The sequence below is a fragment of the Octopus sinensis genome, linkage group LG13, assembly GCF_006345805.1.
Source record: "Octopus sinensis linkage group LG13, ASM634580v1, whole genome shotgun sequence".
Classification (NCBI taxonomy): domain Eukaryota; kingdom Metazoa; phylum Mollusca; class Cephalopoda; order Octopoda; family Octopodidae; genus Octopus; species Octopus sinensis.
In genome coordinates this window covers 25301832-25327368 of record NC_043009.1, presented here as the reverse complement: position 1 = coordinate 25327368, position 25537 = coordinate 25301832, and the positions used below count along the sequence as shown (strand labels likewise).

Here is a 25537-nt window from a genome sequence, read left to right as displayed (position 1 = left end):
CACACCTACATACCCACACATACATATAAACACATGCATATTAGCATGTATCTGCATGTGTGTATATACTCATATATATATAAATATTCATACATACATACACACATACACAAATGAAAATATCCTTCTACTTATTGTACAGCCATAACACATTTTCTATTATTTATAATATTATTTCGTCCTGTCCTTGCACACATTCGTCAGCCTTTTCCCTGTAGCTCTATGCTCTGGCGCTCCTGTTGATAACAGTGGTCTTGGTTTTAAATAGCTTGAAACCACTAAGACTTCTCCAAAACCAACTGATGAAAAAAATCACTGTGAATGCCCTTTTAATATATATGAGATTGTATTATCTATAGAAAACTTATTAATGAGTTCCATATTTCTTGCTGTTTCTATCTTTCATGTTCTTTATGCGTAGACAACATTTAAAATATTTGAAGGGTGGGGCAAGAAAGGAATACAAAATGGTAAGTTACCTGAATCATGTTGGCTCTTTTACCATTCAGATATATTGGCACTCCCACGAAATTGCTGTATTTTTTAACAATAGCTGAGGAAAGAAAGAAACAAAACATAAATTAAAACAGCTGAAATTTAGAGGAAAATATTGGCCAGAATTCAATGGATTTATTCATGCTTCTCTCCGTGTATCATTGTTATTGCTGCCATCATTTTAATGCTCACTGTTCCATGTTTGCATGGATCAGATGGAATTCTATGACTGGACATGGTTCCATGGGAAGACTGGAAACTAAAATTATCACCTGCATGATGGTGGTGCTCGTTTATATCCACATGGTGCCAGTACAAGGAAACACAAACATGGCTGTGTGGTAAGTAGCTTGCTTGCAAACCACATGGTTCTGGGTTCAGTCCCAGTGTGGCACCTTGAGCAGGTGTCTTCTACTATAGCCTCAGGCCGACCAAAGCCTTGTGAGTGGATTTGGTAGATTGAAACTGAAAGAAGATGTATATATATATATGTGTGTGTGTGTCTGTGTTTGTTCCCCCAACATCGCTGACAACCGATGCTGGTGTGTTTAGGTCCCCATAACTTAGCGGTTCGGCAAAAGAGACCGATAGAATAAGTACTGGGCTTACAAAGAATAAGTCCCGGGGTTGAGTTGCTCAACTAAAGGGCGGTGCTCCAGCATGGCCACAGTCAAATGACTGAAACAAGTAAAAGAGTATATACACACACACACACACATTATTCTTTAGCAAGAATAGAATTGTAAGTGACTTCGAAGTTTTGGCTTGTGTAGCCTACATTGGACTTGAGTTGATCTCAGCCTTAAACAGTATCTGTTGAGCTGAAATTTTCTGGAGGTAGGTGCAGCTCTGTTCCATGATAAATAGGTTGTAGGGTAAGTTGGGATGGAAAGATACAGAAGGCGCAGGAGTGGCTGTGTGGTAAGTAGCTTGCTTGCAAACCACATGGTTCCAGGTTCAGTCCCACTGCGTGGCACCTTGGGCAAGTGTCTTCTACTATAGCCTCGGGCTGACCAAAGCCTTGTGAGTGGATTTGGTAGACGGAAACTGAAAGAAGCCCGTCGTATATATGTATGTATATATGTATATATGTGTGTGCGTGTATGTTTGTGTTTGTCCCCCCTAGCATTGCTTGACAACCGATGCTGGTGTGTTTATGTCCCCATCACTTAGCGGTTCGGCAAAAGAGACCGAAAGAATAAGTACTGGGCTTACAAAAGAATAAGTCCCGGGGTCAAGTTGCTCGATTAAAGGCGGTGCTCCAGCATGGCCGCAGTCAAATGACTGAAACAAGTAAAAGAGTGAAAGAGAGAGTAAAAGAGTAAAGGTATTTTAATTTTTATTATGACTTGACATAAAAACTAACATTTATACACGTGTGTGCACCAGAATGGAAAATGGACTGATGATAATGACGATTATAATGAGAATGATTATAACGATGATGCTATAAATGTCTGGTTTCGTTCAGTTTTCGTCTACCAAATTACTTCAGAAAGTTTTGGGGATCTTTTCGGTTTGAACGGCAGTTTTTAACATAATTTCTAGGTAACTAAAGAATCTTAAACTTCGTATACTGGTAGAATGTGTTTATAAAATATTTTTTTCTCTTAGCTTTATTGAGAAAATTCTATAGTTTATAAGATATTTGTTGTTTATTCTTCAATTTCTGCAATTTCAACCAATCACTGACGTATTTGAGGTAAAAAACATTCTGTGCCGTATGAATATGTCCCTCATTTAAGAAACAGATTGGGTTTATTTACATTTGTGGAGAAAAAAAAGATACCCTTCCCCACCCCTAACCCTAAAATAGATTGAAATGCAATAGATCGATACTAGGGTCATAATTATGGGTGACAATTTCATATGACACCGCTAGAAAAAACTGCCGTTCAAACCGAAAAGATCCAGTTTTGGTTGGCCAGGAGCTATAATTCTGGGTTCATTTGTCCAAAGTGCTACACAGTGAGACTGAACACGAAACCAGGTGGTAGGGAAGCAAGTTACTTTACCCCATAGCTATGCCTCTGGTTATATCGGGGACGAGCATGTATCTGCGCGTGCGTGCTTTGGTAGCTGAAAATAAACTAAAACTGCCGCCTCTGGTCTAAGGGAAGTAACTGCGCAAATTTCCAAGCAGCTAGAAGAGTTATGTCCCTTGAAAACAGAAACTATACTCTTCAGCGAAGACAAATTTCCTGCCGTTCTTTTGGTGGGTTTCGGAAATATGAATGAATGAATAAATAGCTAACAGATAAATTTGCGCCGAGTGATGAGTGATAAGTCGATGTCCAGTCTTAACCAAAGCTGTATCTAAATTCTTTAGAACCAGCGAAATAGAAGACGGCTGGCTTCTTTCTTTCTCTTTCGCAATTTTATCTTTCCTTCTTATAATTTACAGCTGGATAGCGATTCAAATTCAAACTCCGCTCCATCGGCAGCGATAAACAACATGGAGATAGGATACATCATTTTTCATCTGTTATTGGGCACCACCTTGACCGGTACAGTCACAGAAATCCACCCCGTTACTTATTTTTGCTTATAACTTCGGTATAAGTACCGGATACATTTCAAGAAAGTGTTTTTTTTTAAATATATATGGGAGATTAGGGTTAGGGGTGGGAGAAAATGGTTTCTGTTATCTTCAGAAATGTAAACAAAGCCACTTCCGGTACTTATACCGAAGGATCGCCCTTATTTTCTCTACCAATATCTTTTGCAGGATCGTTATGTTACAGAGGTATAAACAACCCAACAGCAGTTATCAAGTAATTGATAAACACAAACACACACCGATATATCATTTGATATACAAAGTATATTTAAAGAAGGGTTACTAATACTTTCAAGCCATGGAAACACGATAATTCGGAAGATTTAAACATTTCTCTCTCACTTCGTGTGTGTTAATATGACCTACAACGGAACAGTAAGTTATACTCGTGCGTGTGCAGGTATATAAATACAAACAGCCAGGCGCAATGTGATACCATAAAGGAAAAATTCAAACATCAATAAGTGTGTATACTTACGTGTGTGTGTGTGTGTTTGTGCGTGTGTGTGTGTGTGTGTGTGTGTTTGTGCGTGTGTGTGTGTGTGTGTTTGTGCGTGTGTGTGTTCCTTTATGCTTTTACATGTTTCAGGCATGTAACTGTGGCCATGCTGGAGCATCGCATTAAAGGGTTTTAGTTAAAGAAATCGACCTCAGGACTTATTAGCAAACTGCTAAGTTATGGGGGCATAAACACACCACCATCGGTTGCCAAGCGATAGTGGGACACACACACAAATGCGACAGGTACTTTCATTTTCTGTCTACCAAATCCACTCACAAGGCTTTCGTCGGCCCAAAGCTATAGTAGATGACACTTGTCCAAAGTGCCATGCAGTGGGACTGAACATGAAACCACGTGATTGGGAAGCAATCTTCTTACCACACAGCTACAACTGTGCCTCCATACATACATACATACATACACACACATACAGATGCACTAGTGGGTATGGCTAAGAGGTTTGCTTCCAAACCACTGGGTGACAAGCTGGCAGAATTGTTTAGCGGTATTTCGTCTGCCATTACGTTCTGAGTTCAAATTCCGCCGAGATCGACTTTGCTTTTAATCCCTTCAGGGTCGATTAAATAAATACCAGTTATGCACTGGGCCGATGTAATCAACTTAGTCCCTTTGTCTGTCCTTGTTTGTCCCTTCTATGTTTAGCCCCCTGTGGGCAATAAAGAAATATTTAAAAAATGACCCCACCGTATCTCTGCTATGATGATCACATCAGTTCTTGACAGGGTGTCTGTTTTATTTCTATATTTCTAGAGATGCACACTGTCCATACAATTCAATAATGCTTCTTCATTATAACCTTCAAGTTTCAGATCAACGAATGGATATCTTATAATCTATTACATAATGATCTGAAATGTTCATATTAAATGCTCTCAAAATGTCATGATTAAAGTTTTCGTTTTTGCAACTTAAAAAGATTCGATACATCATCATCATCATCTTCATTGTCGTTTAACATCCGCTTTCCATGCTGAAATGGGTTGGACGGTTTGACTGAGGTCTGGAAAACCAGTAGGCTGCACCAGGCTCCAGTCTGATCTGGCAAAGTTTCTACAGCTGGATGCCCTTCCGAGAGTATAGTAGGTGCTTTTTACACGCCACCAGCACGAGGTCCAGTCAGGTGGTACTGGCATCGACCATGCTTGAATGGTGCTTTTTACGTACCACTGGCAACGATGATGCTCAAATGGTGCTTTTTATGTCCTATCAGCATGGGTGTCAATCAGATGGTACTGTCATCGGCCATGACAATGACTCCACTTGACTCAACAGGTCTTCACAAATCATGCCAATCCAAATTAGCCTCTCCTGACTCCTCCTTGGTGGATTTGGACTTGTTTGTTGTGTTTGAGTCAAGTCAAAATCTCTGGCTACGTGCATTACATGAAATAAATATACAAATCTTCCTCCACACCGTCATTATTTAATGTCCATTTTCCATTGACAAGAGCTGCACCAGGCTCCATTATCTGTTTTGACAGGATTTCTACAGCTGGATGCCCTTCCTAATGCCAACCATTTTACAGAATGTACTGGATGCTTTTTTATGTGGGACCAACACAGGTGCTAGTTACATGGTGCCAGCACGGGTGCGTTATATGTGACCCCAGCATGGACACACACACACACACATGCATGCATGTTTGGGTATATATATAGATGTGTGTGTGTATTCTTTTATTTGTTTCAGTCATCTGACGGCAGCCATGCTGGAGCACCACCTTTAGTCGAACAAATCGACTCCAGGACTTATTCTTTGTAAACCTAGTACTTATTCTATCGGGCTCTTTTGCCAAACCTCTAAGTTACAGGGATGTAAACAAACCAGCATCAGTTGTCAAGCAATGGTGGGGTTCAAACACAGACACACACATTTATATATATATATATATATATATATATATATACACATACATACATACATATATATAAATATATATATATATATTGAAGATGATTATGATGATGGTGATGATGATTGCGATGATAAGTGCAGTCTTGTCACAATTGCACAATGACCTAGGCTGTATTTGACATGAGAGAGAAAGAAAGAAGAAAGAAAGGCAGACAAGAACAAAGAAGAAGAATTAAATTTGGGTCAGTACAATTAGGGAAAACTCAAATAAACAAACGTAGAGCAGAAAAAAAAATAATAAAGAGAAAAAAAAAGACAAGAAAAAATATACATGAATATACAATAGTGATGTAATCACACACACACACCTGCAAATAAACACACACATACATGCAGACACACACATACTTGCAAAGACCATACACATATTTGCAGACACACACACACATGCAAATAAATACACACATACTTGCAATCAAAAACCATATACATATTTGCAGACACACAGACACTCACTAATTTGCAGGTTCTCTCTCTCTCTCTCTCTCTCTTTCAGCAGCCAGGATGCCAAAGTGTGGATGCGAGACATTAATAAAGAAAAAAAAATAATGGTGAGGAAGGAAGACACCCTTTGAGATAGGAAGAAGACAGGATTCACTAGCGCCGGTACCAAAGTGTCGACTAGCCAACCAAACCATAGTCATTCCAGACACAATGCCACTTGATGAGACAACAACCCTTCTCTGCCCCCACCCTACAACCTACACACGTCGCCGTTTCCCCACCCCCCAAACTAAGAAAAATATAATAACCCCCCCCCCCCCTACCATTACCACTGCCGCCCTCTGTTGGCGCCTGGTCTTACCTTGAATGACTTCCTCCCGTGCATAGTCGTAGCTGTCTCCCTTCAGATGTACAATGATTTTGGTTCCTCGTTGGACGTTTTCGGCTTCGGTGATGTCATAAGTTCCGGAGCTGTGGTGTGACGAAGAGTAAGCAGAAAAGATGAACGTGTCGACATAGACACACACACACACAATGGCTATTGGTGACAAACCCCACACGTGCACAAATAGTCATATATATATTATATATATATATACATACACACACACGCACAGATGCAAGCACGACACACAAGTATATACACATGCACACACAGACACACACACACTTATGCTTTTGTTCAGTGAGTCAACAATTAATTTTAATATGAAAGAACATCTATAACCATATGTATGTGCGTGTATGTGTGTGTGTGCATGTGTAATGTGTGTATGCATAGTGCGTGTGTGTGCATGTGTAGTGTGTGTGCATGTGCAGTATGTGAGCATGTGTAGTGTGTGTATGTGTAGTGTGTATGTATGTGTAGTGTGTGTGTATGTGTAGTGTGTGTGTGCATGTGTAGTGTGTGTGTGCTCATGTGTAGTGTGTGTGTGTGTGCATGTGTAGAGTGTGTGCATGTGCAGTGTGTGCATGTGTAGTGTGTGTGTGTGTGCGCATGTGTAGTGGGTGTATGTATGCACGTGACTGCGTGTGCATTGTAGTGTGTGGTGTGTGTGTAATGTTATTACCTTACATGTGTAGTGTTCGTATTTATTAGAGAGGGAAAATGCGTACGTGATCATTTTAATAAAGGATTATCGTTTCTTTTTTATCAATACACACACGTTTATGAGCGTAGATGTATGCATATGCATCTCTATCTGTGCATGTGTTTAGGTGTGTATATATACAAAGGGGTGCTGGAAAGTTCCTGACTTTAAGGGTATCGAGAAAGGCGTTGGTTGGAGGCCCGACCTTTCAAGTTCTTTTACAGGGATTAGAAAAACTAAAGGACTGCTACAGTAAGTGTGTGAATTTAAGAAGGGGAATATTAACCGATCCTGCTGTATTTGCTTTTATCCACAGCCAGAAGCTTTTCAGCACACCACCCTCGTATATATATATATATATATATATATATATATACACACACATATTTCCGTGCGAGTTAGAGGCTGGGAAGCCAACCAAATAGGGGATAGCACCTTATATCCAGTATACTGCTGGTAGTGTACCCAAGTGCTGGTTATTGCGGGGAAATTTCACTAATGAGCGTAATAAATGGGCAAGGGTAAAAAGTGGTTTACCCTTAATTTATACGGCAAAAAGAAAGTGGAGGGGATACAAAAATGACATAATAGAAAGTCTACTGGCTGATGTATGTCAGTTTTGTATCCTCTCAATTTTCTTTTTTGCCGTAACATATATATATAAATCAAATAGGCATAGGAGTGGATGTGTGGTAAGTAGCTTGCTTACCAACCACATGGTTCCAGGTTCAGTCGCACTATGTGGCACCTTGGGCAAGTGTCTTCTACTATAGCCTTGGGCAGAGTGAATTTGGTAGACGGAAACTGAATGAAGCCTGTTGTATATATGTAAATATATATATGTGTGTGTGTGTGTTTGTGTTTGTTCCCCCAACATCACTTGACAACCGATGCTGGTGTGTTTATGTCCCTGTAACTTAGCAGTTCGGCAAAAGAGACCGACAGAATAAGTATTAGGCTTACAAAGAATAAGTCCTGGGGTCGATTTGCTCGACTAAAGGCAGTGCTCCAGCATGGCCACAGTCAAATGACTGAAACAAATAAAAGAGTAAAGAGTATATATATATATATATATATATATATATATATATATATATATATATATATATAGAGAGAGAGAGAGAGAGAGAAATAGACCTGTACATAAGAAGAAATCAATTAATCCATTTGTTCTATGGAGTGTTGCATAAGATTTGATTGATTCTTCATGCATTGATCTTCGCCTATTTTACATTGATAAGATGCAGGGATAGTGGAGAGCATTTAGTAAGGTAACATATCTTCTTATTTGCCCCTTGAGAGAGAGAGAGAGAGAGAGAGAGGTATCATCCTAATAGGTGTTTTGTGTCAGATATCGTACATAAAGTGTGGTCAGTGAATGGATTCATAGAACAGATTTCCCAGCAATATTTGGACATTATTCATGCTGTGCTAAACAATGGCACCGTTGTCTGATGTCTTGCTCATTACACAAGTGGAATCAATCTTCAAGAAAGACACAGAGACCATCCATCATTCCATGATAATAGGGCGACACTGAAATTAATAATTATTAACCAACTCCTGCTTCTATTTGCATCACAACTGCACCTACCAGCATCACACTATACATACATACATACATATACATATATCTATACACACACACACACACATATATATTTCTTTATTGCCCACAGGGAGCTAAACATAGAGGGGACAAACAAGGACAGTGAAAGGGATTAAGTTGATTACATCGCCCCAGTGCATAACTGGTACTTATTTAATCAACCCTGAAAAGATGAAAGGCAAAGTCGACCTTGGTGGAATTTGAACTCAGAACGTAACGCCAGACAAAATATCGCTAAGCATTTCGCGTGGCGTGCTAATGATTCTGCCAGCTCACTGCCCATGTACATATATATATATATCTTTATCATCATTTAACATCTGTTGTCCATGCTGGCATGAGTTGGACTGTTTGACCAGAGCTGGCAAGCCAGTGGGTTGCATCAAACTCCAGTCTGTTTTGGCACAGTTTTTACAGCTGGATGCCCTTCCTACTCTAGTGAGTATGTGTGTGTATATATATATGTATAAAGACAATAAATGAGTAAATATTCGAATGAATATTCATATCGATATCATCATCATCATCATTATTATTATTATTAAGGCGGTGAGCTGGCAGAATCATTAGCATGCCAGATGAAATGCTTAGCGGCATTTCGTCTGTCTTTACGTTCTGAGTTCAAATTCCTCTGAGGTCGACTTATCCTTTCAGGGTCAATAAATTAAGTACCAGCTGTGTACTGGGATCAATGTAACTGACTTAATGTAACCGCTTCCACCATAATTTGAGGCCTTGTCCTTCCAGTAGAAAGATCGTCGTCCTTGTCGTCGTCATCACCATCATCATTCTTAAAGTAAATACATAAATAATTAATAATAAGACGCATAATAATATTAGTGGCCAGCAAGCAATAATGGCTAATCGATAACATTTTATAATTAATAAATAATTATAATAGAAGGAAAACTCACTGAAAATCATAACAGACCAACAGAAATAGAGCTGATGTGGTGAGAAAATTCAACATTATATATATATATATATATATATATATATATATACATATATATATATATTATATATATACATATATATATATATATATACATATATATATATATAATATATATATATATATATAATATATATACATATATATATATATATATTATATATATATATATATACACATATATATATATACACATATATATATATACATACACATATATTATATATATATACATATATATATATATAATATATACACATATATATATATACATATATATACATACATACATATATATATATATATCATATATATATATACATATATATTATATATACATATATATATATATATACATACATATATATATATATACATACATATATATATATATATACATACATACATATATATATATATATATATATTATATATATATATATATATATATATATACAGATATAATATCAGGGATTAATGGGATTAATATCTGAATATCTCTTGATCCTTTAGTCTTCAGATTACTTTGTCAAATGCTTACATATTCCTGTTCCTATGAATTGGTCATGTATTTTCTTGTAGCTTTGAAATTTCAATGACATGATTGTTGAGTTTTAGTATAATATTGTAACGTAAGTGTGAGAGGCCAGATGCGGCCAGCTTAAACATAAACCCAGTAGAATATTTTGGCCGGATGAGGGTGAGGGTGGCCCCCACCACCCTTTCGGTCATGAATGTCCATGAGATTGTACCTAGAAACTTGCCTTCCGAGGCACAAGTCTGGGCAAGGTTGTCTTATGGAAGACCAACAGTCACCTGTGCATACCAGCAGTCACCCATGCATACTGACGTTATCCAAGGGAAAGGCAAAGGGGCCGATACAGTTTGGCACCAGTGATGTCGCAACTCATTTCTACAGCTGAGTTAACTGGAGCAATGTGAAATAAAGTGTCTTGCTCAAGAACACACACACGCAGCTCGGTCCGTGATTCGAACCCACAACCTCATGATCGTAAACTCGACGCTCTAACCACTGAGCCATGCAGCTTCACATTTTGGCTGGTTATGGCTGGTTTAAATGCTGAAGTGTTAAACTCAATCTGCAGCATGAAGATATGCCATACAAGGTTGGTTGTGTACTCTATGGCTTCTGGCAGGAATACAGAACCAGTGGTGTGCTTAGTCCCCAGCAGTGGCAGCTGTCACTACTGCCGCCACCACCACCACCACCACCACCACCACTACTGCCATTTTCCTCTCTGTATCTTATAAAATGCAATAAGCTTCCTGTGAGGTTTGTAGAGTCAGAGTCGTGGAGTTAGAACTAGAAGCAATTAATGGGTTGCTGGACTTGGAATTGGTAAAACTGTACAAACTTTACATGATTTACATTTGATGGATATTTGTCCTCATCTTGTTATACCCTCCAGCCTTCATCAGGTGTCTTGGGGAAATGTCGAACCTGGGTTCTCATCCCTGAGGTATTTTTCGATGTTATTATTATTATTATAATTATTATTATTATATAGGTCACTGCCTGGAATCGAACTCGGAATCTTGGGGTTAGTAGTCCGCGCTCTTAACCACTACATCACTAACCCCAAGATTCCAAGTTCGATTCCATGCGGTAATTTCCTCCTCCTCCTCATCAACAACTATGGCGGTGGCGACGATGACGAATAATACCTTAGGAATGAGAACCCAGGTTCAAAATTTCCCCAAGACACCTGATGAAGGCTGGAGGGTATATCAGCCGAAACGTTGAGTTAACAACAAACAAGATGAGGACAAATATCCATCAAATGTAAATAATTCCTCATCTCTTAAATATAGAACTATATGTACAGACTAAATTTTTACTGAAATATAAGAATGTATTGAAATTTCCAAAACCACAAACAGTGATCTGACATTTTTTTTACTTAAACTTAAAATTCGTCAAATCACTAGCATTGCTCATTTATGTTGTCAGTATCAACATCATCATCAACAGCAGCAGTATGCCACCACCACCACCACCATGATAACCATCTTCTTCCACTTCCTCATCCTCATCACTACCACCAACATCAGGATCCCCACTGCTGCTGCTAGCACCAGCACCATCATTTTAACGTCTGTTTTTTCGCCCCTGCCCCATGCTTGCATGGATCAAAGATTATCGAAGCAGATATTCTACAGCTGGATGGCCTTGCTGTCCCCAACCCTCACCTGCTTCTTAGCAAAGTAATATTTCCCCGCTGGTTAGACATGTTTTTACAGAATATTGGAAACGAATGACACTGCTTGTATAACAATGACACTCATTTACAACTATTACATGATGTGAAAACAAGGAGATACACACACACACACGTCCATATTTTATTTGGCCAGACATGAATCCCTCAGCAATTCAATGTAGCAAGCTAACCAGAAAGTCTTACCCATCAGATGACCACTTGTAGGCTGGTGTTCCGGGTACGTAGGACTGGGTGTACACCTCGACATTGGTGCCGACCATGAAGGTAGAGTAGAAGCCAACACCAAACTGACCAATAATGTTGCTGCCAACTTCACTGCCTGGTTGTTCTTGCATTTGTTTCAGGAACTCCTGTCAAAGACACACCAAAACACAAATATCTAAATTATATATGTAAACTAGAAGACAAACCCGGCCTTGCTTGGGATTAAAATAGTTTATTCTTGTTTTACTTGTTTCGGTATTATAACCTGGTTTCATTTGGGTTTACGCAGACCACATTTTAAAAGATGAAGAATGTTGCTCTGGAGGCCACGCGTTTCAAATATGCAAACTCGCCAGCACTTTTAACATAGGTGTGCAAATTTTCAGCTCTATCCGATCACATATGCACAAATTATATATATACATACACATTAAATATATATGTACATATATACGCATTATATACATACACAGACACACATATATATATATACACACACACATATATATATTGAAATATCGATATATGCACTTTATATATATAAATTATATATATATATATATATATATACATACATACACACACACACACACACACACACACACACACACACACACATATATATAAACTAACATAATAAATGTCTGATTAATAATATCTGTTATCATTATTGTGCGGTGGTGGTGGGCAATAATAATTCACCGTTGTAAAAGCCCTGTAGCGGGAATATTTAAACTTCAAGAGAGTGAAATATATTTCTGACACAATATAATTATTTACTATTTCATTCCTCTCCATTAATCACACTTGCAGCTGTCAACACTTTCTCTCTATAGATACAGAAAGAGAGAGAGAGAAAGAGAGAGAGAGAGGCTGGGGGAGAAAGAGAGGGAAAGAATGAGTAGAAGCTGTCAAAAGCTGTTATAGAGATAAAGAGGAGGGAAAGAGAGATGGAAGAAGAAAGGGTAATAACTGTAAGAGAGAAACAACAAACACTTGTCAAAGTCCTTTTAAAGACAATGAATTTTCACTCTTTTTGCCATGTACAAAGAGAGAGAGAGGATGTGGAAGAAAGAGTGACAGTACTGGCGAAGGCGGCGAGGGAAAGATAGTGGAAACTTCAAACATCGTTATAGAGAGAAGTGAAGGGAAGGAAGGAAAGAGAGAGAGACGGAGGAAGACGGGCAGATAAGAGAAAGAGAGAAATGACAAACACTTGTCAAAGTGTGGGGTTTTTTGTCCTAGTATCCACAGCTTTTGAGATAGGGATTCTAACCTAGCCCAGTCACATCCTTGCCTCTTTTTACATGTCCCTGTAAATGAATCCGATCGGATTTAGTGCCATTGAATCCTTACCAAAGCCAAAGCGTGCAAGTTTTTTTCCTGTTTTATATAGGTAGAAGATATATGCATATTCTGTGAGAGTTAAGAAACATTGACGAGTGAAAATTTTGTAAATATACTTATAAGTTTTCATCATAAACTGACTCTAGTAGGACATATATTCCCACGAGTGTTAATGCCCATTTTTTGTCAGTCAGGGGTTTATATGTCATAATATTTGACAGTTTTCTACACTCAATTTATACAGTGAAAGCTTATTATTGTATATTTTATATACAAGTATCTTAATCATGTACTTTACAGCCGTCCATACGACAAAGTATCATATTTGCTTGTGTATAAATTGCACTATTTTAACTTGAGTTTATCTGAAACTAACCAGGGAGTAACTTATAAACAGGGAAAAGCTAACATAAAGTCTGAATACCACCACCTCTCCCACTACTACTGCTGCCACCACCATTGTTGTCATAATTTAACATCCGTTTTCCATGTTGGCATGGGTTGGTAGGAGCTGTTCAAATCACAAGGACCTCAGACAGACAGTACTTTATGCAATCTGAGTGCAGTTCCAAGTAATGCCGATGTTTGCAATATACCTAGATCGTAGGGTATTACTATTATTATTTAGTGAGAGAGCAGTGCATGCCATCAAAGTGACACCGGGGTAAAATTTACGTAGCCCATTATACCCATCATGACTGCCCGTCTGATAAGGGTACCCCAGGAACATGCATCATAATCATATGTGCGTGATATGGGGACCTTATATCAAGATAAACAATGCATGACCTTGCAGGTAAAGCCCAGTTAGAATTTTCTTCAAGTTGAGTAGCCATCCCGTTCAAAAGGTCCCTGAATAAGGTTTGTTTAAGGATGATGAACAAAATACCCATGTTGGCGTGGGTTGGATGTGTTGGTAGGAGCTGGTAAGCCAGACAGCTGCACCAGCGTCCAATTGTCTGCTTAGGCATGATTTCTATGGCTGGATGCCCTTCCTAATGCCAACCACTTTACAGATTAAGGTACTTTTTACACAGCAACAGCACCAGTGTGACTGCATGACACTGGCATGTGAAAGGATAAATCTTATGCCAAGATTTAACACTAAATTAGGTGTGTGGCTTATACATTGATAAACATGGTGTGTTCCATACAGGGATGACACACAACTAAACTGCAACAGTTGTTCTGTGTGTGGAGAGAAATATGGACTTTGCAAGCTGTAGTACAGGATGCTGCTCGTGGAGGGTGGCCACACTGGACAATAACTAATACCAGGTTAAGGAGTGGATTCTTTTTACTGGTTTCAGTCATTTGACTGCGGCCATGCTAGAGCATGGCTTTTACTTAAGCAAATTGACCCCAGGACTTATTCTTTGTAAACATAGTACTTATTCTATTGGTTTCTTTTGCTGAACGGGGACATAAAGGCACCAGCATCAGTTGAAAAGTGATGTTGGGGGGAAAAAACACAGACCAAACAACATATATATATATATAATATATATATATATATATATATATACGATAGGCTTCTTTCAGTTTCCATCTACAAAATCCACTCACAAGGCTTTGGTCAGACTGAGGCTATAGTAGAAGACACTTGCCCAAGCTGTCATACAGAAACTAAAGCTTTATCAAAGAACACAGGTATGCACCAAAGAAAGAACAATTTGAAAATTGCTTTTAAGTAAGAAAGTCCCAAATCAGAGACCCATTTTTATACACACATACACTGTGAAATGAAATGGTATTGGTACTTACAGTGGAACCAGATCTGGCAATAGTTCCTAGATTTTCAATGATTTCATCCTTATTCATTCCTATTCCTGTGTCCTGAAATGAAAAACATATATTTATAATATATATGTACACATACACACATATCTATTTATAAACATATTTATATGTGAATGTGTGTCTATGTGTGTATGTGTGCAAGCATATATATATATATAATACAGTCCTATATTTAAGAGAAGAGGATTTATGTACATTATTTACATTATTTTACATTTGACAGATATTTGTCTTCATCTTGTTTGTTGTTAACACAATGTTTCAGCTGATATATTCTCCAGCCTTCATCAGGTGTGTTGGGGAAATTTCGAACCTGGGTTCTCATTCCTAAGGTATTTTTCTATGTTATTATTATTATTATTCATGTCACTGCCTGGAATCTTGGGGTTAGTAGCCCACGCTCTTAACCACTACGCCGTATGCCCTGAATAATAATAATAATAAAAATATGTGCCAATGTGATAAAAAATGGAGCTGACCCAAAATGCCGATTCTGTAACAATGAGATTGAAACTATAGACCACCTAATCTCAGGGTGTAGAGTCTTAGCACCTGTAGAATATAAAGCAAGACATGACAGAGTTGGCCAGTATTTACACTGGATAATATGTCGGCTTTATAAAATCAAAACCGCTTACAAATTGTATAAACACCATCCTGAAGCTGTGACTGAGGGAGAAAGTGTGTCGATTCTATGGGACTTCCCCCGTACATACAGACAAAAAAAGTGTGTTTATTAATTGATATGAGTATTCCTTGCAATCACAATATAGCGGCAAAAGAATTTGACAAGATCAGTAAATATAAGACTTGCTAATAGAAATTGAAAAAATGTGGCATCTCAAGGCGACTACAGTACCAGTAATTGTAGGATCTCTAGGAATGATAAAAAAAGGTACTGAAACCTATTTGAAAATGATACCAGGCTTACCATCCCTACAGGAAGTGCAAAAAATCGTATTAACTGGAACAGCTCATGTACTGAAAAGAGCATTATCACTGTGAAAATAACATCCATTCATGAACTTATTTATCCGTGAATTTGCGTGTGTAATCTGGTAATGCATACAATGCATACTGTGCGGAAAACACTTGGCAAGAAATGGAAGAAAATTTGAAGAAAGAAGGAAATAATAATAATAATGATGATGATGATGATAATAATAATAATAATAATAACATCGCAAAATACCTTAGGAATGAGAACCCAGACTCGAAATTTCCCCAAGACACCTGATGAAGGTTGGAGGGTATATCAACCAAAACGTTGCATTAATAACAAGATGAGGAAAAATATCCATCAAATGTAAATAATGTACAAAGACACACACACATATCATATACATATATATGACGGCCTTCTTTCAGTTTCCGTTTACAAGGCTTTGGTCGACCCGAAGCTTATAGAAGACACTTGCCCATGGTGCGACGCAGAGGGACTGAACCCGGAACCATGTGCATGGGAAGCAAGCATCTTACCACACAGCCACGCCTGCGCCTATACATGCATTCTTTTATACGTTTCAGCCCCAAGACTGTGGCCATGCTGTAGCCAAAAGCACTTACACGTAAATATATATATAAATATGAATTTTTTACATCCCTGTAACTTAGCGGCTTGGCAAAAAGAAACCGATAGAATAAGTCCCAGACTTGAAAAAGAAGTCAATACTGGGGTCTAATTGTTCGACTAAAAACCCTTGAATGCGGTGCCCCAGCATGGCCGCACTCTAATGAGGACTGAAACAAGTTAAAAGATGGTTGGTTCTTAATCAGAAAAGTGAAATCGATCGAGAGTTAATGCTTCATGATGATGACGACTGCGACTAACCAAGGGCAATAACTCATGATTGTCAAATATAGTTTATACAGAAAGCACACACTCGCACACACACACACATCTCTTGGATTGCTGCGTGTGTGTGGTGTGTGTGAATACAAGCAATAGTTTATGTAGCATACGTGGCGACTATGGAGAATATTTTAAAAGAAGCGATTGGACAATAGTTGAAATAAAAGCCTAGCATTTATGAACAGCTATTCATCATATAGGGTTAACGACATCGACAGAAATCTGATGCCAAACCTATGTAGGAGCCATTAACAAGTTGTCACATGCTGACCAACACACGCATGTGTGTGCACGTGTGGAAGTGTGTTTATGTGTGTATGTATGAGTATATATTATATATATATATATATAATATATATATATATATATATATATATATATATATATATTATATACATACATACATACATACATATATATATATATATGTATACATACATACATACATATATATATGTATACACACACACATACATACATATATATATATACCATACATAATATACATACATTATTTATATATAATATATATACATATATATATATATACATACATATATATAGCATATATATAATATATATACATACTCTATATATTACATACATATCTATCCATACATACATACACACACATATATATATATGTATTATATATATACACATATAATAATATATCCTATGAATATATATATACACAATATAGTATATATATATATCCATATATAGATATATATATACATATATGTATATATATATGCACATATATACATATATATGTGTGTATATATATATATATATATATATATATTATATATATATATATATACATATATATGTGTGTATATATATATATATATATGCACATATATGTATAATTATGTATATATATATTATCTATATATATGCACATATATACATATATTCCATATATATGTGTGTGTGTATATATATATATATATATATATGCACATATATACATATATAATATATATACATATATATTGTGTGTGTATATATATATATCTATTGTGTGTATATATATATATATATATATATATATATATCACATATATATACATATATAATACATACATATAATACACATATATATACACATATATATATGCATGTATATATACACACACACCACACACACACGTACACAGTAAACCCTCGACTACTCCGGGTGTCAAGTTCCAAACCTCCCAGCGTTAGGTGAAAATCCACGAAGTTGAAACAGTATTGTTCTGTATATTTTTTTAATTACTTTTATAATTTGTATATATTTATTTTATCATAAATGCAAAACAACACCACAAAGGAATCAACGTAAGCTTAAATAATAAACCACGATATGGCAAGAGATTACAGTATATATATATATGTATATATATATATATATATATATATATATATGTATGTATGTATGTAGGTATGTATATATATATATGTGTATGTATATATATATGTATGTTATATATATGTGTATGTATATATATATATATGTATGTTATATATATGTGTATGTATATATATATATATATATATGTATATATATATGTGTATGTATATATATATGTATATATGTGTATGTATATATGTATGTATGTATGTATGTATGTATATATATATATGTGTATGTATGTATGTATGTATATATATGTGTATGTATATATATATATGTATGTATATATATATATATATATATGTATGTGTATATATATATATATATATATATATACCACTAACAACATTATTTTAATTTTTAGGTGAAACACATACTGGGTATGTCTGTGTATGTATATGTGCATACATATATGAATGTGTGCACCCGCAAGTGTGTATATATAAACACATATACCATGTGAATAGATAATTTATAAATGCTAATACTGGTACAGGAAACAAACATGAAATAAAAACACAAAAGAAACAAAAAAACAAAAGGGCCAATCCACCTGATGTCAGCACTTACCTGTATGGTAAACGTTCTATCAGTCTCATTAACAGCAATGTGGATCTCGAGGGGCAGTTCTTTGTCCTGGATGGTGTCGGTGGACAATTGGTGGTAGCGCAGCTTCTCCAGAGCATCACTGGCATTGGAGATTAACTCTCGGATGAATACCTGTAAAAGACACAGGCAAGAATAAACAACTTTAATACTGTATTGAGAGAGAGGAACTCCAGAAATTGTATTGCGTACATATGATGTGTGTGTGTGTGTGTGTGTACATATATATGTGCATCATTATCCTCATCGTTTTAATGTCCACTTTACCAGGCTTCCATGGATCTGATACAATTTATGATGATAGATTTTCTGTGGTTAGACGTCCTTTCTCTCACCAATCGTTGTTTCCAAGCAAGGTATTATTTCTTCAAGACTAGAGAATTTTTTTTCACAAAAGATTTGGAACATTACGTGTATGAACAGTGATGCTCATTTACATCCACCACATCATACCAAGATAAGGACACACACACATCATCATCATCATCATAGTTTTAACATCCGCTTTTCCATGCTTGCATGGGTCAGACAGAATTCATGAAGTCAGGTTTTTCTACAGCTGGACGCCCTTCTTGTTGCCAACCCTCACCTGTTTGTGAGCAAGGGGATATTCCCTTATGACCTGACATATTTCCATGGACAATTAGAAACAAATAACACTGCTTGTATGACAGTGGCACTCATTTACAACTATCACATGATACCAAGAGAAGGGGGCACAAACACAATTTTAACAAATTCCCTTTGATCCATAGTGGAGGCATGTGGCTTAGTGGTTAAGGGTGTTGAACTCACAATTGTAAAATTGTGGGTTCAATTCCTGGACTGGGCGATGCTTTGTGTTCTTGAGCAAAACACTTCATTTCACGTTGCTCCAGTCCACTCAGCTTGCAAAAATGAGTAACACTGTGATGAACTTGCATCCCATCCAGGTGCGGAATATCTCCATCATGGAAACTGGGAAACCGTCCTTATTAGTTGGTATGACTCCAGACGGTAATCTGACCTTTACTTTTTTACTCTTTGACCCATGCAAGCTTGGAAAAATAGACATTATGATGATGATGATGATAAGTTAGAGAGCACTCTCTCATTGACCAGAAAAATGAAGATGTATCTTAAATACTAGCATTCCATCATTTGCAACAATGAGGGTTCCAGTTGATCACGAGCAGGAATGGCCTGCTCGTGAAATTACCATCCAAGTGGCTGAGTACTCCACAGACAAGTGTATCCTTAATGTAGTTCTCAGGGAGATTGAACATGGCATGGAGTGTGACAAGGTTGGCCCTTTTGAATTACAGGTACAGTTCATTTTTACCAGCTGGAATAACATGAAATAGAGTGTCTTGCTCAAGGACAAAACATGCTGCAGGGGATTGAAAGATATAGCATATGGGGTCCATGTTTCTATAGATATTAATAAAATAAGTATGAGATGGAAATACAGAGGATCATGCTATGACAGATTAGAAACCCTTGACAGTGGTGTTCCAGCTTGACCACAGTACAGAAGAGAAGCCTAAGAATTCCAACTTGCCTGTCTGACTGTTTGATCAACCAATGAACAAACCAACCAGCCAACCAATCACCTGGTTAATTTGTCTGTCTGCCTACATGACCAACAACCATCTGTTAGAGCAGACCAACCAACTGACCAATCAGCCATCAGATGTTCTATCTACCAATGGTCTGGCTGTCTGTCTGAGACCAATCAATCATGCAGCTATCTGACCAGTCAACCAACCAACCAACCATCTCTGTCTGTTTGTCTGCTGTTTATCTGATCAGCCAAAAATCTATGTCTATCTGAACCACAATCCAACTGTCCGACCAACCAACCAACCAACCAGTCAACCATTTGTTTGTCTAGCTGACCATCCATCTGTCCATCCATCCATCCATCTCTCCCTATGTCTGTCCATCTGTGTCACATACCTGCAGTGATTTAATCACTTAATAATCATGTGACTGCAACAGAATGATTGTTATTGATGGGAGGTGAGGGAGGGAGTAAAGTGAAAAGGTGGGAGAGGGGGGGTGGAGCAGCTGCAACAGAGGTGGTGGTGATGGTGGCAGTAGGAGGAAGTGGAGACAGAGAGAAAAAGAGAGAAGAAAACAAATAATGTGAATTGGGCGGGGAGGGTAAAGTATACCAGTGGGGGTAATGATACTGATGGTGGTGATGGTGAAGATGTTAGTGATAGTGATGATGGTGATGGTGGTGGCAGTGATGGTAGGGGATGGAGCAAGCCGAGGGAAAATTAAAAGGAATTAAATTTTACAATTTATTTATCGTTTCTTTTTTTGTTTGTTTCTTTTGGTGTATACAATCTTTTTTTCCGTTACTTCCCAAAACGTCGAAATTAAAGAATCATTTTAATTATCAAGAGAGACAACGAATTGTACGGTTAGATTCCTGCAGACCTCACCATATATCGTCAGCCAGCCAGCTGCACTCCCCATCACCTCCATCGCCACACCCCCATCAGAGTCCCCCCACCCCTACCCCGAAGCTGTTCAACAGTCGCTTTTATAAATCTTCCCCAGCGTGTGTCACGTCACACTGTGAAAACCTAGCCAGAGTTCTTGGAATGGTACACTGGCATCGTACCAATAATCTATAAATCAATCATGGTCAGTGTTGGATTGGAACCAATCAATAAAAAGAATGCCGTGTGATTCTTTTATTTTTCTTTTATTTTTATTTGATTTTAGTTTTATTTTTTTTCTCTCAGGTAGCCTTATATTCCTTCCATATAGACATGGTGTGTTTATATCGACAAGAATGTATACACACCTACAAGCACAAATATTCCACGTAAAACGTCTGATTTTGCATGGCTGTGTGGTAAGTAGCCTGCTTACCAACCACATGGTTCTAGGTTCAGTCCCATCGCGTGGCACCTTGGGCAAGTGTCTTCTACTATAGCCTCGAGCTGACCAAAGCCTTGTAGTGGATTTGGTAGATGGAAACTGAAAGAAGCATGTCACCTATATATATATATATATATTATATATATATAATATATATTATATATATTATATATATATATATATAGGCGTAAGTGCAGACATGGCTAGGTAGTAAGTAGCTTGCTTACCAATCACAATGGTTCTGGGTTCAGTCCCACTGTGTGGCACCTTGGGCAAGTGTCTTCTACTATAGCCTCGAGTCGACCAAAGACTTGTAAGTGGATTTGGTAGATGGAAACTGAAAGAAGCCCATCATATGTATATGTTTGTGTGTCTGTGTTTGTCCCTGCAACATTGCTTGATAACCAATGTTGGTGTGTTTACATAACCATAACTTAGCGGTTCAGCAAAAGTGACTGATAGAATAAGTACTAGGCCTACAAAGAATAAGTCCTGGGGTCAATTTTGTTCAATTAAAGGTGGTGCTCCAGCATGGCTGCAGTCAAATGACTGAAACAAGTAAAAGAATAAAAGAATACATATATATATATATATATCTTCTATCTTTTTCTTGTTTCAGTCATTGGACTGCGGCCATGATGGAGCACCACCTTGAGGAATTTTAGGTGAATGAATCAACTCCAGTAATTATTCTTTTAAGCCTGGTACTTATTCTATTGTACACTTTTGCTGAACTGCTAAGTTATGGGGATGTAAACACACCAACACCGGTTGTCAAGTGGTGGCGGAAAACAAAGACAGAGAGACAAGCACACACGCAAACATATATACTTTGAGCTTGTTTCAGTTTCCCTCTAACAAATCCACTCGCAAGCCTTTGGTCAACCTGCGGCTATATAGTAAAAGACACTTGACCTAAGGTGTCACGCAGTGGGATTGAACCCAGGACCATGTGGTTGGGAAGCAAACTTCTTACCACACAGCCAAGCTTATATAGATATCATCACCATCATCATCATTTTTAACGTTCAGTTTTATAAATATATGTGTATATCTCTTTGGGTTTGTGTTTGTCCCTTACCACTGCTTGACAACCAGTGTTGGTATGTTTACATCCCTGTAACTTAAGGGCTTGGCAAAAGACATTGATAGAGTAAGTAACAGACTTAAAAAAAATAAGTAGTGGGGTCGATTAGTTCAACTCAGATTCATGGCCGCAGTAAGAGTTAAAAGAAAAGGTTTATTGACTGAGAACCTCCTCTAATTCACTCCCGTTCTCTCTCCTAAATGTGAGCAGACGGAATCACAAAAAAATTCAGGAGAATAACAAAAAGGGACCCTTCTCCCTACTACTGCATTTGCAAACCCAAATTACAACTCCCCTCATCACTTTCACTGTCGAGTGCTGAAGAGGGTCATACAGCATAATCGTTTATCACCCCTCAACAATATCAGACAGGAATTCCAAACTGCAGCAAGATCATTGTTCAGCACTAGATGCAGAAATTTGGTTTCCATGGAAGAAACACAAAATTAGATGGAAATGAGAACCATTCAGTTCTTAGACTGGCATCATTTGTATTCCTTTATTGTTTGAGTTCTTGTAGACTCCAGGACCACAACCAGAAAAGCTTTGGATGTTCAGTTTGGGTAAAGTACTGCTCTACCCCAGCTTCTTTCTTCAGCTCTTAACCCTGATCTTAGATATGGATGCAACATCCTCCATACTTGGGTTGGTGAACTTGTGAGCTACATGGCGACACCAACAGTGTGGGTGCTCTGAGAAAAAGCACCCAGTACATATCGGAGAGTGGTTGGCATTTGGAAAAGCGTCCAGCTGCAGAAACCAAGCCAAAGCAGAGACTGGAGTATGATACAGTCCTTTGGCTCATCGGGTCCTTGTTACACTGACCAACCCGAACCAGCATAGAAAAATGGACATTAAACGACAACAATAATGAAGATGATGATGATGATGAGGAGGAGGATATATATAATCATTTAACGTCCACTTTTCCATACTTCCACGTATCACAGAGAATTGGTTGAAAGCAGATTTTCTAAGGCTGGATGTCCATCTTGTCTGCAAACCTTTGTTCGTTCCCAAGCAAGGTAATATTTCTCTGTAACCAGACATGTTTTTCACTGAATACTGGAAACAAACAACACCGCTTGTATGACGGTGATGCTCATTTACTACCTTCGCAATATCAAGATGACGGTATACACAAACACACAAGCTGGCAGAAACGTTAGCACGCTGGGTGAAATGCTTAGTGGTATTTCGTCTGTCGCTACGTTCTGAGTTCAAATTCCACCGAGGTCAACTTTGCCTTTCATCCTTTCGGGGTCGATTAAATAAGTACCAATTACGCACTGGGGTCGATGTAATTGACTTAATCCGTTTGTCTGTCCTTGCTTGTCCCCTCTGTGTTTAGCCCCTTGTGGGCAGTAAAGAAATAGGTATACACAAACACACGTATATATATATATACACATACACATGCATATATAAATGTACACATACACAAACAATAGAAAGAGTCTTCTAAGTAGCTGTTAATTTTTATGAGATATATATATATATATAAAACACATATTTCTTTTATATTGTGAGGACACATGCTTAGTGGTTAGGGTGCTGGTTTCACTTCTTAGACAAGGTGGTGCACTGTGTTCTTGAGCAAAACACTTCATTTACGTTGCTCTGCGAGCACTTTGACACCTGACACATGGTACACTGAGCACCTGTTCGGACAACATTGATTTAATGGAGAAAGTGAGCTAATGTGTGGCACGGACATTCGATCATTATAAAGAAATCATTTGTGCAGGATGTTGGGCAAAAGCTGAATGCTCATACGTTGATGGCGATGATGATGGTGATGACGATGATGATGATGATGACGACGATGACAGTGATGATGACGACGAGGTGATGATGACAATGATGATAATGAAGACGATGGTGATGATGATGATGATGATGACGATGGTGATGATGATGATGATGACGACGACGCAGATGATGGTGATGATGACAATGATGATAATGAAGACGACGGTGATGATGATGATGATGATGACAGTGATGATGATGATGATGATGACGACGACGACGATGATGATGATAATAACGATGATGATGATGATATTGAAGACGACGGTAATGATGATGATGACGATGGTGATGATGACGATGGTGATGATGACGACGATGATGATGATGACGATGGAGATGATGGTGACGATGCTGATGATGACGACGATGACGGATGATGATGACGACGACGACGATGATGGTGATGATGACAATGATGATATTGAAGACGACGGTGATGATTATGGTGATGATGACGACGATGATGATGACGATAATGATGACAATGACGGTGATGATGATGATGACGATGGTGATGATGGTGACGATGATGATGATGGTGATGATGACAATGCTGATAATGATGACAATGACGACGACGATGAAGTCAAACACAATAATGGTATTTCGGAATTCAAAATACCATTAACTTGGCTCGATTCCTTATTATAGTACATGATATGCTTCCATGACTTGATGCCAGTACAAGTTGGCCAGTCCTGGCACCATG

At 37.7% G+C, this 25537-nt stretch overlaps 1 protein-coding gene across 1 annotated transcript in view; it reads right to left on the bottom strand.

The window, feature by feature from the left end:
• The window catches only part of LOC115218467 (heat shock protein 75 kDa, mitochondrial), a 192406-nt gene that overhangs the window by 77407 nt on the left and 89462 nt on the right, over positions 1 to 25537 (bottom strand). Inside the window, exons 4-8 of the mRNA XM_029788301.2 lie at positions 19014 to 19163; positions 15151 to 15222; positions 12019 to 12185; positions 6299 to 6408; positions 480 to 553 (exon numbers count right to left, since the gene is read on the bottom strand). Coding sequence (XP_029644161.1) covers positions 480 to 553; positions 6299 to 6408; positions 12019 to 12185; positions 15151 to 15222; positions 19014 to 19163 — 573 coding nt within the window. The remainder of the gene's footprint in view (positions 1 to 479; positions 554 to 6298; positions 6409 to 12018; positions 12186 to 15150; positions 15223 to 19013; positions 19164 to 25537) is intronic.